Below are 15,694 nucleotides of genomic sequence, written 5' to 3'. Positions count from 1 at the left end.
ACAAAAACATATTCATTTTATTAAAGATTGAACAATTATATATTTTTACAAAAAGTAAACTTGACACATATTAAATTATGCTATGTTTTACCACGTTAGTTGCTTTGTAGAACTATAAACATTAAGAATGAATCTTCCACTAAATACGGCGCTCGTTTGGATATCGTGTCAAGACATACGCTGTAAACATTTATCGGAGCAAAAAAATATTTCATTCATGGAATCGGCCGATACAAGTGTAAAACAATAACATCTACATCGCAATCACAATTGTATTAAGTGAACAGTAAGAACAGTTGGCCAGTGTATATCACTATTTGTACGTGAATGCATGATTTTCGAGTAAGGAATATTCTTGAGTAAATGTGTGTGATTATTTGTGTGTGTGCTTATTTTTGGAAATATAAAGTTCTTCGCTATTGCTTCACTTTGGTTATGTTTTTTAAATACCAACTTTAAAAACAAGTGAAACGATTGTCTGGCGCAGTTAACATCTGCTGCACTGCTTTAATTCTTTCAATTGCCGTTTAAGATTTGTTATGAGAACGTCTGCCTCTATCTTGGACAAGGCCACGTGCATAGTTTTGTAGCTTCGCAATGTTTAGATGGACGAGGTCTAAGCCGAGGTAAAATCTGGACCATGATCGTCAAAAATAAAAACTAGGTTACCAGGTCATGTCATAGAAAAAACTTATAACAAGTTTATAAGCCACATTTGTAAACACGGAAAACGCATCTGACGTCGGTTCTGCTTTCTTATGTATGGATGAGGTAGGCGTCATTCATTTGAGATGATCTATGAACGACATTGAAAACCTCGTGCGAATAAATTTCATAGAAAAATGGGTGAACTGTAAAAATGATGTAACTTAACTTCAATGCATTTGAAATATATCGTAATATATGATAACGTGTTTTCGAAGAATCTACGGTTATGAGTGTAAATTTAAAGTTTCACATATTACGTGCTTCACACTCATGATTTCATTCCTAGGTACGAACACGTATTCCTGTGGGTAATTCGACTTCACTATTAGCAAAAACTATTTCATAATGTCCTCACATTTTAAGCACTATAGACATAACGACCAAGTGTTATATACCTGCATAAAACTCGTTCAGTTGACTTTCAATCGTTGAATCCCTTACGATTCCTTTATGCAAGACGGACCCACCCTCGTGTAGAAACATGTCTGGCCACACTGACCGATATAACACCGTGTTGAACTGTACAGTGCGGTCAAACACCACAGTTGATTCTGTATGCTCATTAACCAACACAGCGTGAACGCCTCTCTCAGAAACGTTTCCACGCGCAGGACGTCACGTGCGGAGGCTGACGTCAGTTGTTTGAAAAGTAATGTGTATGTCTGTCTAATCTAATGACTTTTGATATGATTGACTTAAACTAGGCCATGAACATCAAGTCATAAGTAAGTCTGTCAGGAAAAGTCTTTTATTTGGTTATTAAGCTTTAACTTTTAGGAGCTTCCTGAGGCATCCTGCTCCTTGGCCTCCGGTCTCACCGAGCGCCCTAAAGGTTCCGATCGTTTGTACATATCATGAAATAACGAAAAGGCCACGCTACGCGTCCATCGTCGCGTTTAGCTCGTTACCTCTCTAGTTTGAGGGTTCCAGTTCCAGTGATAGCTTTGTCGTTAAGTATGGGATTTTGAAATAATTTGGCACAAAAGTCAAAACAATACGTGTCCTTGATCCCAGGCGAGCGCTAAGAGCCAACATGACCATGGCGTTTTATTTTTACATTTATTAATATGTACACTGATTTGCCTTTATCCTTGTGTCTGCAATTGCCATCGCTGAAATGATTTACCAATTATTCTGATTCTGGTAGTACACACATGCCATGCTTTAAAGCGAATTTCAAGAACCATTCCAAAGAAAATATCAAGTGCCAAATAGCTATACACGATATTGCATCGGTGTGTCCCGTTAAGTCCCTTGGTTAAGGTCTTAATTATTGATCAAATATCAAATTTCGATATGATAAAGCTTGGGTGGACTGTAGATTCATCATGAATTAGCTGTTAAATAATTAATAGTTTGAGACAAATGCTCATCTTGCTGACCCCATGTATTGCACCACAGCCATTTAACTATCTAAAAGGTCAGAGTGCTCAAACAGGGGCAAAGTAAAATTTGTGAAGACAAAAACAGATTCATACATAAGACAATTTTTACATAATTTGTTGAGGGCATAGCCTTTGTCATTCGCACAAAGGTGGAAGTTTTACATCAAGGTCGCTGCTCAAAATATGGTCATGAAACGGGAATTTCAGACAGTAACATCATTCAAATGGCAATTCAACACTAACACTCTTCAATGGTTTAACCATCTTGAGAGAATAGGTGGCGTGCATTGCCAGGTCCCGTGTTAAAAGGCCAGACTCATTTTAAAATCATACAAGTGGTGTTCATTAAAATGCGCTCATCATTTTGCCCTAGGCATCTAGTTAACTTACAGTTAAGAAGAGAATTCCAAGATTTTGAATGAACATTGTAAAGCTGAATTACTTCTTAAGAATATAATGACCCTTCAGTAATTTCTGTGAAACATATCTATTTAATTCAGCAAAATATTTTTTAGTTCTTGGGTTTTTATAGATTTTATCTCAACTGGCACAACATCAAGTGAAAAAATATTTTTTTCTATGATCAAATCATTATTTTAATGAATGAGATTAAACATGCATATCAATGACACCGAAAGCAAATTAGAACACACATTACATCAAAGTTTTGCTGTTTTTTTTTCATCTTGTTGGCCAGATTTATTTACATTTTTGTTGAATAAAATTGGTATAAGCATGGTCATGAGAAAAATAAATGAATAAAAGATAATATTCTGTTTATTGCATAATAACATTGATTGGAAGGTGAACATGTAAACATCTAAAACTTAATAAATATATAAAAACAATTACACAAGTAATATGTTTCAAGGACATTAAAGCAACAATACTAAATTTAAGGGACATTGTGTAGACTTCTAACGTTCAATCTTTTAAATAATTGTCATCAAATGCAACTGTGAGAATGATACAACATAAAATGAAAGATTTATACTTATTAACTGCATACATGTTGAGCAATAATATATGTTATCGAATAATACTTAGAAAAACCTACAGAAGGCTGAAATGGAAGGTTTCCTAGTGGTTAGTAACACTAAATCAACAAATGCAAAGCAAATGATTGATTAGGAGTAATAGGTAGATACAGCATTGTAACACTAAAAACTAGAATTTTGTAAGGCATAATCTGTTTTGATTTTATCAAAATAACAGTCAAATGTTTTAGTGAATTGAACGCTGTAGGTATTATCAGATAATAATCTTTTTGATTTGCTTGCAGCAGTGATTCCAAAAGCTATGAATTATATTATATGATAATGAAGAACTTAAAAACATATAGAAACAAAAACAAAATTGTGCAATGACAACCAAAGAAAAGAATGAAATCAATACTTATAACAAAGGATTAAATATATATTATGCATTTAACAAGTAATGAGGTACACACTTGTTTGCATATTATTATTTCACGTCTACAATTTTAAGATAATAAAAATCGAAACATAAATATGTTTTTTATTATAATGACCAATTTTACCAACTCAATACAAAACAAAAGGGCCATGTGCCCTATGGTTCTCACTTGAGACCCAAAGGAACTAAACTATTTTGCCCCCCCCCCCCCAGAGGCCATGTTTTTCAACAAACCAGAAGATTTTTTTTTTATCTCAACCAAGAAGTCATTAGAAAACTGTGTTCTGACTAAGTTTCATTTAGATTGCACTAAAAATGTGACTTCTAGAGTGTTAACAAGGTTTCACTATACCCATATACGGAAAAATGCCCCACCCTCTGGCGGCGTTGTTTTTCAACAGACTGGAACCATTGTCAAACTCATCCAAGATATCATAAGAACAAATGTTCTGCTTAAGTTTCATGAAGGTTGGACAATAGATGTGACTTCTAATTTTTTAACAAGGTTTTACTACAGCCAGGAATACTGCCCGGCAACCTGGCGGCCATGTTTTTCAACCAAATGAAACCATTTTCAAACTAGTTTAAGATATTATTTGGACACAGCTTTTGGCGAAGTTTCATAAAGATTGGACTATAAATATAACTTTGAAAGTGTTAACAAGGTTTTACTAAAGCCATATAAGGAAAAATTCCACGCCCCATGGGAGCCATGTCTTTCAACCAACCAGAACTAATTTCGAACTTGTCCTAGATATTATTGGGACACTAGTTCTGACCAAGTTTAATGAAGATTGGACAATAAATGTGACCTCTAGAGTGTTAACAAGGTAAATTTTGATAAGGCACAACAGACAAAAGGTGATCACAAAAGCTCACCATGAGCACATTTTGCTGATGAGAGCTAATAAATAATAAACAATACGTTACATGATGACAAAAATGATGTTTTCCATCTTAATTCAAGCAAGGTATCTTACTTACAAGACTATATTTTATTTCATGCTACTCGATGAATGAGTGCAGAATTATGGTGAATGCTAACCTGATCATTTCACTGCATCTTGAGTGAGATGATCAGGTTTGATAATTTTACTTTGACTTGGTTTCAAGTTTATTTGGACTACTTTTGAAATATAGTTTAAAACAAAAGGTAAATAACCTTATCATTTAATCAATAGAAAAATAACTTTAATACAGAATATAATTAAGGACAAACTAAAGCACTATTTACCCAAAACAGTGTTGGGCATAATGTTCGGTATCATATTATGTAATATTAACGATGTCAAAATATACAAAATGTACACAATTGATAAAAATTGTCCCACATTTGACAATTTTTTGCCATACATACCGGGTAAATATAAAATAAGATGAAAAAGTGTTGATTTTAGTTAAGGATTGTATAATCAAATAATTTGTTGTCATATGAAACAAATATTTTCATCAGTGGTGAAGCAATTGACATGATGCCTTATTAGTGATCGCTCCGCCCACTTAATCACGTGGCTCAGCGGGAAGAAAACCTAGACAAGCTAACACCAAAATGGTTTCTTTGCCTATAGACTGCATATAGATTTACGCGATATTCCGGATGATTTTATGGACTTGTTTAACACCATATTACACTTGTAAAGGGGTTGTTGCCATTTAGTTATTCTGCAAATGCAAAAAATATACGATTAAAGAGAACATCAGCTATTTATAACGGGTAAATCGGTACATTAAACACGCTCTCAAATGCTTGCGCGCCTACCAAAATCGAACCTGTTATTACGTGTAATGGTGGTATTTGCAATAAATTAACACTTCACCGGTATTTACCCGTGTTATTAACAAAATTATTACCGAAACATTCCCCCCTACCCGTGTATTTGACACGAAATAGCGCTTTATAACTGGGAATTCTGTGAAGTTTTACGCGCTTTCTGACGCCGGGTGGGTACCTCAATCCCACATGTTATTGCGTATAAAAGTGATGTTAATCATATTAAACATTGCTTATGGGACATTTATCAATCACTATAATTTAAAGCGCAAAAACAACACAGTAAGTTTGGACATTGTCTGATATAAAATTAGCGTTGTACGAAATAGAATACGGTTAGGCTATTATAAATTAATAAGGCTACCAATATCAGACGCTCGCGCAGTTACCGACTTCCCCCGAAGTTACCGCATTTATTGGTTAACTAATATCAGTAATAATAACTCTTTTACAATAGCATTTAACGATATGTCTTTATTCAAATAATAACAAAATGGTTTTCACTTGTTTCTGACACATACAGAAACGCGATTTTTAACGGGGATTTCGTAAAGTTACACGAATTGGGTACCAAAATTCTCAATTATTTTGCATGCACACGTGACATAATAAATACTAAAAAATGCTTAGTTATTGCTTATATGACATTTCAAGTTTGTGAAATAAATTAATGTTCTATAAAGGGGATCTCGGTAATTCTTGAAGCTTCCACTCGCTCTTGTCAAGACTGCATTGCCGCGTTGGAAATGGTATAAATTTAATTCATGTCACTTATCTTTCAATGTCACCAACTAATCTGTCAGGATATCGATTGTCCGAGTTACATAATCCCCATTGACACCGTTTAACCATTTTTAATCGTTTTTTTAAAGAGGAAAACAAAAGAAACTCGTTGGAATAAAAGTGAACCTAAACATGTAGCTTGTCTAGAAAATGGCGGACAGGTCGTTGCTAACGAGTGCGCCAGATTAATCGATCGCTGATTAGTGGATCAATTCTAGTGGGCGGAGCGATCATAGATAAGGCGTCATGTCAATTTAGGTTGCATAGATAAAAGACTATCCCACTGAGTGGCCATGGTATTGTCATTTACCTCATGAAACACTTGAGTGAGATAAACTGGGTTAAAGATAGGACACAGTTCAAACTAATTATTTATGCTATCACTACTGCATTATCACAGCTCGCACCCTAGGACCCTGATTGACTGATTGTCTTCAGTTTGCACGATGAAGAAGAATTAATGAAGGACTGCAAACATTCTTTACATCAACAACAAGTTAAAGGGCAAGATATTTCTTATTCTTTGGTTGACACTGAACCCAGTGTGATGTAAATATTGTATATTTAATTAATAAAATAAAACATCTTCTAACTAACAATAGTTTGTACATGTATTTTGTTTTTTAAATAATTTTCATTAAAATTTATAACAAGATTATTGTAAATAAGATCTTTAAAAAACTTAAATTTTATATGTACATGTATATATACATATACCCTTATTGTAAACTTGAATCAATAATGAATTTGTGTCTCTTTGTAAAACATGAGATATTGTAATGGTAACTGGGAAAACAAGATAATGCCTACAATGTTTATAAAATATACATCTGTATCTTATTAAAAACATATTTGTCTATAATAGCACTTCAGTTAACCAATATTATAACAAACATGAATTAATAATACATATAAACGTTGGAATTCTGACAGTACAATGTTATTATTTATTAGGTAGTTAATACAATTGTAAAATCACAAATATACATGTACTGACCTCTCTTAAATATTTTACCTATGTACAATTTGCACAGTTAAATTACCTAACGTACTATGCAATATTTACACTAAACTACTAATATTATAAGAACTTTAGATCTGTAAAAAATGGATACTAACTTGCTATGATCGCCAACAATAACAAGAGCTGTCAGAGGACAGCGCGCTCGACTATTCGAGTGCTTGACAGTATAACATAAGCCATCATGGGGAAATTGTTCATATTCAATAATTTATTAGACGATCTTTCAAACAGAAAAAAAGGAAAAAAATAAATATTTTTTTTTGGGGGGGGGGGGGGTTGAGAGGGGGTATAATGTGGGGTGTGGTCATTTATTAGACGATCTTTCAAACAGAAAAAAAGGAAAAAAAAAAAAATTTTTGGGGGGGGGGGGTTGAGAGGGGGTATAATGTGGGGTGTGGTCATTTATTAGACGATCTTTCAAAAATAAAAAAAGGAAAAAAAAAATAAAATTTTGGGGGGGGGGGGGTAGGGGGGGGTATAATGCGGGGTGTGGTAATTTATTAGATGATGTTTAAAAAAATAAAATAAAATTTTTTTTTAGGGAGGTTGGGGGAGGGGAGGGATTCTGGGTAGGGGCGTGGTATTCAGGTAAGTGTTGTTTTGTAAAAGTAATAATAAAATGTGATCATAAATAAAGAAGTTATGGCAATTTAAGCAAAATGTTCAATTATCTAAGTGTTAAAAGGGTCATAATTATGTAAAAATGCTTGATACAGTGGTCTGCTCTTGTTTATAGGTTGGGGTCATGTTGGTAAACAAGTATGCAACATATAAAAGCAATATGTCAAAGGATATAGGAAATATTTCGGGTAGTACGCAAACTTTAACATAGATTTATCAATAATATGCATATTATAAGTATTATTGCAAGTATAAAAGGGACAATAATTATGACAAAATGCTTGATAGAGTTGTCTGCTCTTGTTTATAGGTTGGGGTGATGTTGGTAAACAAGTATGCAATATATGAAAGCAATATGTCAAGGGACAATGAAAATAAATGGGGTAGTACGAAAACTTTAACATTTGCTGCATATTCTAAGTGGAAAAGGGGCCATAATTATGACAAAATGCTTGATAGAGTTGTCTGCTCTTGTTTATAGGTTGGGGTCATGATGGTTAACAAGTATGCAAAATATGAAAGCAATATGTAAAGGGACATCGAAAATAGTTGGGGTAGTACGCAAACTTTAACTTTTGCTGCATATTGTAAGTGGAAAAGAGGCCATAATTATGACAAAATGCTTGATAGAGTTGTCTGCTCTTGTTTATAGGTCGGGGTGATGTTGGTAAACAAGTATGCAAAATATGAAAGCAATATGTCAAGGCACAATGAAAATATTTGGGGTAGTACGAAAACTTTAACATTTGCACGCTAACGCTAACGCAGACGCTAACGGTAACGCCGGGTTGAGTAGGATAGCTCCACTATATATATTTTATATATAATAGTCGAGCTAAAAATGTTATTTCTATATATCAATATATGGCTAAACTTTATCTATTTGCAAAAAAACTCTCATTAAAAATGATAATTAAACCAAATAACAAAGACTAAAAAAATGCTTGTATACAAGAAACATGACAATAGACTCAAATAAATTTGATGTTGTATCCCTGACCAAAATCAGGCACTTTATATGAACTTACACATATTTTATGTCAGTTTATTATTAAACATATTCAAAGCATAGTGCTTATTTTTTCACCAGTATTGACAACATTCAAATGTGCATTTTTATTGTGAAGCAACCATACATGGCATATAAAGTAAAATGTGAACTTGAACACATGCTGTTGCATATTTACATATCTGCAATAGAAAAAAAACATTAAAAGAAACAAAAAAATAAACTCACACCCAGCAACAAATCACAGCCATCAACAATTAGCTTTGACAAAAATCTTCTAATGTTCCAAAAACTATTTATAATACATAGAGAATTGTGACAATAAGTCAGTTAGTCCTTGACAGCCTACAGGTACTTTTTGGCCCATTTTACCCCAAATTGCATTCAAACAATAGTAAATAACACACTTGTGCCATGTAAACAAGCTTTTATAACCAAAAACAAGATTGGAAAATCATTCTGGTCCAATGTATGTAAATCAGGTTTCAATTTAAAAAGCACAAAACACATTTGAAAGTAAATTTGCTCTTTTCTACAATTATCAAGTGTTGATCAGGTTTATCCATAATGAACTACTTATGTGCCATGAAGGCACAGATGATGACGTTCATCCTTGGTCCCATGGCTGGTCCCATGGCTGGTTTCACAGCGGGTCACTAGCAGGACTTGTTTTCTACAACATGCATGTATTTAATGCTATACTGCTTTTTTATTTATCATATTTTAAGATTTTTACAGAATATTTCAATTAAAAGTAAAACTGTTAACAGATCTCTTTTTTTTCAAGAAAACATTTTCCTGGTGGACAAAACCTTCAAGTCTGTTGCAAAAAATGAATATAAACAATCGATGGTTTTCAAATTATAACAGTAAACCATCCCTTAAAAATCATTTTTGGAAGATTCTACAGATTTTATCTATAAATTCTAATTTAGAGCAAAGATCTTCTTGCTTCAAACTGTTTTTCTCTCTAAGGTGATGATACATGTCTCTCTAAGGTGATGCTGCTGTGAACATGTCTCTCTAAGGTGATGCTGCTGTGAACATGTCTCTCTAAGGTGATGCTGCTGTGAACATGTCTCTCTAAGGTGATGATGCTGTGAACATGTCTCTCTAAGGTGATGATGCTGTGAACGTGTCTCTCTAAGGTGATGATGCTGTGAACATGTCTCTCTTAGTTGATACTGCGCCATGCTACCATGTCTCTCTGAGGAGATGCTTCTGTGAACATATCTCTCTATTAAGGTCTCTATAAGGTGAAGCTGCTGTGAACGTGTCTCTCTAAGGTGATGATGTTGTGAACATGGCTCTCTTAGTTGATACTGTGCCATGCTACCATGTCTCTCTAAGGTGATGCTGCCCCATAGCTGCCCTCCCTATGGCGCTGTCGAGTCGGGGTTGGGGAGTTTCCTGAATTGAAACGCGTCTTGGCAAACTGTCGACCTCCTGGAAAACAGTGTGAAGATAAGTTTCCAGACTAAAGCAAGGGAAATAAGACATGACATAAACAGGATTGTGACCGGACTTGACACTTGAATTTTCATATATATTTATTACTCTTGAAAAAGCTTTTGAAGCTCACTTAAAAGAAAGATAAAGAAACTAAGTCTTGTGACTAAGTATTAAAGAGAATAAAAAAAACAACAGAAAATGAAATGCCATCATAGAATTATCAAACACTTATATATCCTCACTGAGTCCTTTTTATATATATTTATTTTCAGAATTCAGTTTGTCATGCTTAAAACTTCCACCACGCAAACATATATATGTTGGATATATTGCTGTGGTAGTTAATTCAAATGCTTAACATTTTTTTCTTCTATATACCAAATACCAATCATGCAGAAGAATTGAAATTGTAGCAAACACTTGGTACAATATCATACAGTTCACAATTAATTCATGGTAAGAACTCATGACCATGTACTGGAACTTGTAAGCACTGAAAGCTAAATTTAATGCACCAGTAGTCTAGACAATGCATGCATGCATGTCACAACATGCAATAACGACTGTTCTGATCATGAATTTGAAGCAAATATGCCTGCAATCACCAATGCCAGAAATATGTTTATATGAGCTGACTCATGCAAAAATGGGTATTATGCCACATGCTACCAGTGGAGCTCCAGCTCATTTAAGTATTTAAACAAACACAGCTGAAAATAACATGCTTTTAAGTGTTAAACACTGACAATTAAATTCAGGTATATTTTGATACTGAAAATGTATAATGACAGCATAACTTCTTTTAAAAAAAAGTACAACATTGCAAACTAATGTATCCCCTGGTCATTATAGCAAGATGCTCTGGTCATCCCTTTTTAAACCATGTAAGTCTTTCTTCACCTCTTAGTTCCCCGACATACCTTTATAAGCCACCCAAGGCGTCATAAATGTAAAACAATGAACTTTGACATCCTACTTTCAACTGGAGAACTTGGTATTAAATAAACAGCTTATCAATAAAATCAAGTTTACTTGATTGGCAATTAATTCCATTACCAAGTTGAAACTTGAGACAATCGGCCACACATTAATAATTTGCTGAAGCAGTAAGAAGCTATTACATTCATCTCTCTTATTTTAAACTTAGGAAAACAGAACATGTGTAGTTTACACAAATTAATATTGTTTGAGAAAAATAATCCTTTTATAATATTAAAAATTTACAGTAGTTAAACAATCTCAATAATTACAATCCAGGGAAATGTTTGTTTAACATGGCCCTTTTTGCGATTAAAAAGTGAAGAAACTGGCAAAAAGATGTTTTAAGGTAATAATGAGTTATTGAGTAAATTTTATTCAAACATTTGTAAGAAACTAAGTTTTTATATCAGAACAGTTATATTTATTCTGAGATAATTGTTTAAATATATGTATATTTTTAAATAACTTTAATTAAAGAGTATTTAGACGCTTTAAAGTATTGGTCATTGCACAAAAAGGTCCTTAAATGTAAAACTGTCTAATGCCATGAGAAGGTGACACCCCTCCAAAACCCTTCCGAAATGGACCCAACATTGATTCTTAATTTAATGAAAGAAATTCTCATGGCATTATTTAGTGTAGGCTGAAATAAACACAGAAAGATCAAGGAATGTGCAAAGGCCATTGTTGTGCCATGCTATGATAACATTGGCAATACCAGTATATTGAATTACGTACATATACATCATGAAGCCTTCAAAATACTACATGTGCTGTAATAAAACTTCTCAAACTATCTAACACAGGCAATATGTCATCACAGTACCCATACAACAAGTCAAGCAAGTTTCTATGACGATCATGCTAGCAACAGTGTTACCAAGGTAAGTTCTACTGATCGCCTGACGCTACAGCAAAACATCTGGGAGATCATAAACATCTGCTGAGACAAAATACCCAAGAGCTTAAATATGGGAGGTTGCAGGAATGAATCTAAATGTAATTTTAAATCATAGATAATTCCTTATCACATTTTTATTTGTTCTATTTTTCTTGTCTGTGAAACTCATGGCCAAATGGAACTATCATAGTTACATGTATATATAGACACCATGCATAATATAGATATGCATGATTTATTACTGTTAATATAGTATGATAAATCCAACAAAAACACATATTTTCTTCCCTATTTATCACGTTTCGGCTTAAGCCTTCATCAGGATAACACAAATAATAACAGAAAGCAGATGTTACGTCATTGACTTAACGTACATTAAATTGCGGGAAAATTTACGTCAATAAAATGAACGTCAATTAAATGAAGCTTAACTTTCGGATTCAAGAATACACAATTTCCTATAAATTTATATATAAAAATACTAATTGAAAAAAAAAGTAAGCTATTATTATAAAATTAAATTGCAGATCTAGTCTTTTATGTTAAAAAGAACTTTGTTATTGATACCATTAGGGTATAATGTTTTAAGTCTATGTATCCAGTCAGTTTCTTTACACAGACGATTTATGTTGTTACTAACAACATCAATTGGCAATAAGGAAAAGTCATTTGCACTGTGCTGATCTGTAAAGAAAGCCTGTGTAAACTGTGTAAAGAAACTTACTGGATACATAGACTTAAAACATTATACCCTAATGGTATGAATAACAAAGTTTTTTTTACTGTTAATTTTGAACACAAATTTCAAACATTTTAATATATTAAATAGAATTTTATAATATTGTAATGTCTTACCATATACTAACCAAATAAAATAGTATTATACCAATGTACATTATATACATTTTTTTTATTTAAAAGGAAACCAAACATCCTGACTTTGCCTTACTACAACAAGATGCTATCATTGGCCCATTTTTAGTTTTTTACCTTATGCTTAACTATACATGTACATGTTAACATACAAACACATTATACATACAGATTAATGGGCATTTATTCTTTTGGAATGACGCTGACATGATCAAACATAGTTACAATTATAATAGCATTTGTTAAAAAGAAGAAACTAATTAATTATGATAATTTGATACACAATTAGAACAATCAAAGATATAACAACTTATGTATATTTGACAACTTGTAATTGTGTTTTCTTTGCTTTATTTCAAACAAAGATAAAAAATAATGAGATTAATAGAATGCCAAGTTAGTGTTGTTGTTTTTTTAAACACACTTATTTGCTCAGGAAAAAAGGGAATCACTAGGAGCATGTTTCAGGTATTCTTAGCCTAGCTAAATATAGGAGCATGATTCAGGTAAATCACTAGGAGCATGATTCAGGTATATTTAGGTAAATCACTAGGAGCATGATTTGATTCAGGTATTCTTAGCCTGGCAAAATATAGGAGCGTGATTCAGGTAAATCAGTAGGAGCATGATTCAGGTAGATTCAGGAAAATAACTTGGAGCATGATTCAGGTAAATCACTAGGAGCATGATTCAGGTATTCTTAGCCTGGCTAAATATAGGAGCATGATTCAGGTAAATCACTAGTAGCATGATTCAGGTAAATCACTAGTAGCATGATTCAGGTAAATCACCAGGAGCATGATTCAGGTAAATCACTAGGAGCATGATTCAGGTAAATCACTAGGAGCATGATTCAATTAAATCACTATGAGCATGATTCAGGTAAATCACTAGGAGCATGATTCAGGTAAATCACTAGGAGCATGATTCAGGTAAATCACAAGGAGCATGATTCAGGTAAATCACTAGGAGCATGATTCATATAAATCACTAGGAGCATGATTCAGATAAATCACTAGGAGCATTATTCAGGTAAATCACTATGAGCATTATTCAGGTAAATCACTAGGAGCATGATTCAATTAAATCACTATGAGCATGATTCAGGTAAATCACTATGAGCATGATTCAGGTAAATTACTATGAGCAGGATTCAGGTAAAGCACTAAGATCAGGATTCAAGTAAATCACTAAGACCATGATTAAGGTAAATCACTAGGAGCAGGATTAAGGCATTCTTAGCCAGGTTAAAAAACTTCACAAATGCCTGTTATCTCTTTTTAGGTATGAAATTTATCTGCTTTTTTTCTACATCAGATATCATAGTTTTGCACTAAAAATTCTATATCCAAATCCATACTATATCCATATATCTCTATTTAAACCACATTCTGAGAAAACTGGGCTTAATGCTTGTGTGTAAAGGGTGGTCCCATACTTGATTTGCAGTCTGCACAGGCTGATCAGGTACAACACTTTCCACCTAAACTGGATTTGTGTTCAAAAGAGACTTCTTTTAATTTTTTTTTTTTATAAAACGTAAGGTTTTGTCCTTGACTGGCATGTGCGGATTGCACAGGCTAATCTGGGACGATACTTTCGCACATTCATAAAGACCAGTTTTCCCTGAACAAGGCTCATATTTCCTACCTGGGGATGTGGTGATCTCGCCCGATGCCTCTGAGCCCGCAGACAGGAGATGTCCACCTGGGCTCCTGACACCTACTGAGCCCTTCTTGTGGGCTGTCTGCAGCATGTTGAGGAGGTAGGACTTGTCACGACCCTCCTGGAATAGAGTAGGTTCATTTATAATTATATCCACAAGGCCAAAAGCCCAAGTGAAAAAGTTTTAAGTTAATTTCAAATTACCGGTATATCTACAAGGCAAAAAGCCCATGTGGACAAAGTTTTACATCAGTATATACAAATAGAAAACTTAACACACTTGTAATACATTTGCATATACAATCAATATATCGCAAATAAGTAATTTTAATCAAAATAAAAAGCAAAACTAGCATCGTAGGTTTACAATAGACAAAGAATTGAAAGTGGAGTATTGCAGTTTTATAATTTTAATGACAGTTTATGATACAAAAGCAATATTAACCAAAATAAAACGCAAAACTAGCGTCAGAATTTACTATGGACATAACATCATGGCGAACACAGACGGAATCTTGCTGTTTGAATTTATGGACTGGTTGAAATGGCATTCAATGTAAAACATTTAATTTGACACTTCAAAAACCTAAAACCACGTCTGATACTTCCTTAACCTGAAGTTGACTTAATCACATGATGCTTTAGACACTCTAAATCTGCAGAGTCTGTCATGATCAATTAATATCTCAAGGAAACTGTGGATTTAATATTAATGCACAAGGTCTAATTACATTTGAGCATTTGAATTGTAATTTGAGTTTAATAAAGTCAAGCTGAAAGATATGCTGATCCAAGAAAATTAAAAGATGCATTTTTAAGATACATCCATTTAGCAGTGCTGGAAAACTTTCATTTGAAATCCAAATGCCTATATAATAATTACAAACATGTGTTCACCATTTAACCATGAAAAATATCAACTAAACTGTCATTTTACATAAATTATGCACAAATTATGCAAGTTTTTTTCTCAAAATATATGTTTATGATGTTGTTTAGTTCATATTTTTTATGACGTCATCAAAAACAAGTTTATGACATTTATGATTGTTTTCCCATATTTAAAGAATATGTATAGTACAATAGCATTCTTTTTAAAATGTTG

General features: G+C 33.3%; 1 protein-coding gene and 1 long non-coding RNA gene across 4 annotated transcripts in view; one reads left to right on the top strand and one right to left on the bottom strand.

Moving 5' to 3' along the window:
• Positions 1 to 15,694, top strand: part of LOC127866698 (uncharacterized) — a 194,114-nt gene that overhangs the window by 53,045 nt on the left and 125,375 nt on the right. The gene's annotated exons all lie outside the window — the stretch shown is intronic.
• Positions 7,534 to 15,694, bottom strand: part of LOC127866670 (transmembrane channel-like protein 7) — a 42,906-nt gene continuing 34,745 nt past the window's right edge. The window contains exons 18-20 of one of the 3 annotated variants that reach the window (XM_052407405.1): positions 14,575 to 14,710; positions 12,031 to 12,093; positions 10,045 to 10,163 (exon numbers count right to left, since the gene is read on the bottom strand). In XM_052407405.1, coding sequence (XP_052263365.1) covers positions 12,059 to 12,093; positions 14,575 to 14,710 — 171 coding nt within the window. In that variant the 3' untranslated portion in view covers positions 10,045 to 10,163; positions 12,031 to 12,058. Of the gene's footprint in view, positions 10,164 to 12,030; positions 12,094 to 14,574; positions 14,711 to 15,694 lie in introns of all 3 variants that reach the window. The other 2 variants (XM_052407406.1, XM_052407404.1) reach the window with 2 other exon arrangements.

Source organism: Dreissena polymorpha, chromosome 2 (assembly GCF_020536995.1).
Source record: "Dreissena polymorpha isolate Duluth1 chromosome 2, UMN_Dpol_1.0, whole genome shotgun sequence".
In the NCBI taxonomy this organism is placed as follows: Eukaryota; Metazoa; Mollusca; class Bivalvia; order Myida; family Dreissenidae; genus Dreissena; species Dreissena polymorpha.
The sequence above is the reverse complement of the archived record's forward strand: the minus strand, read 5'-3'. Positions and strand labels throughout refer to the sequence as shown.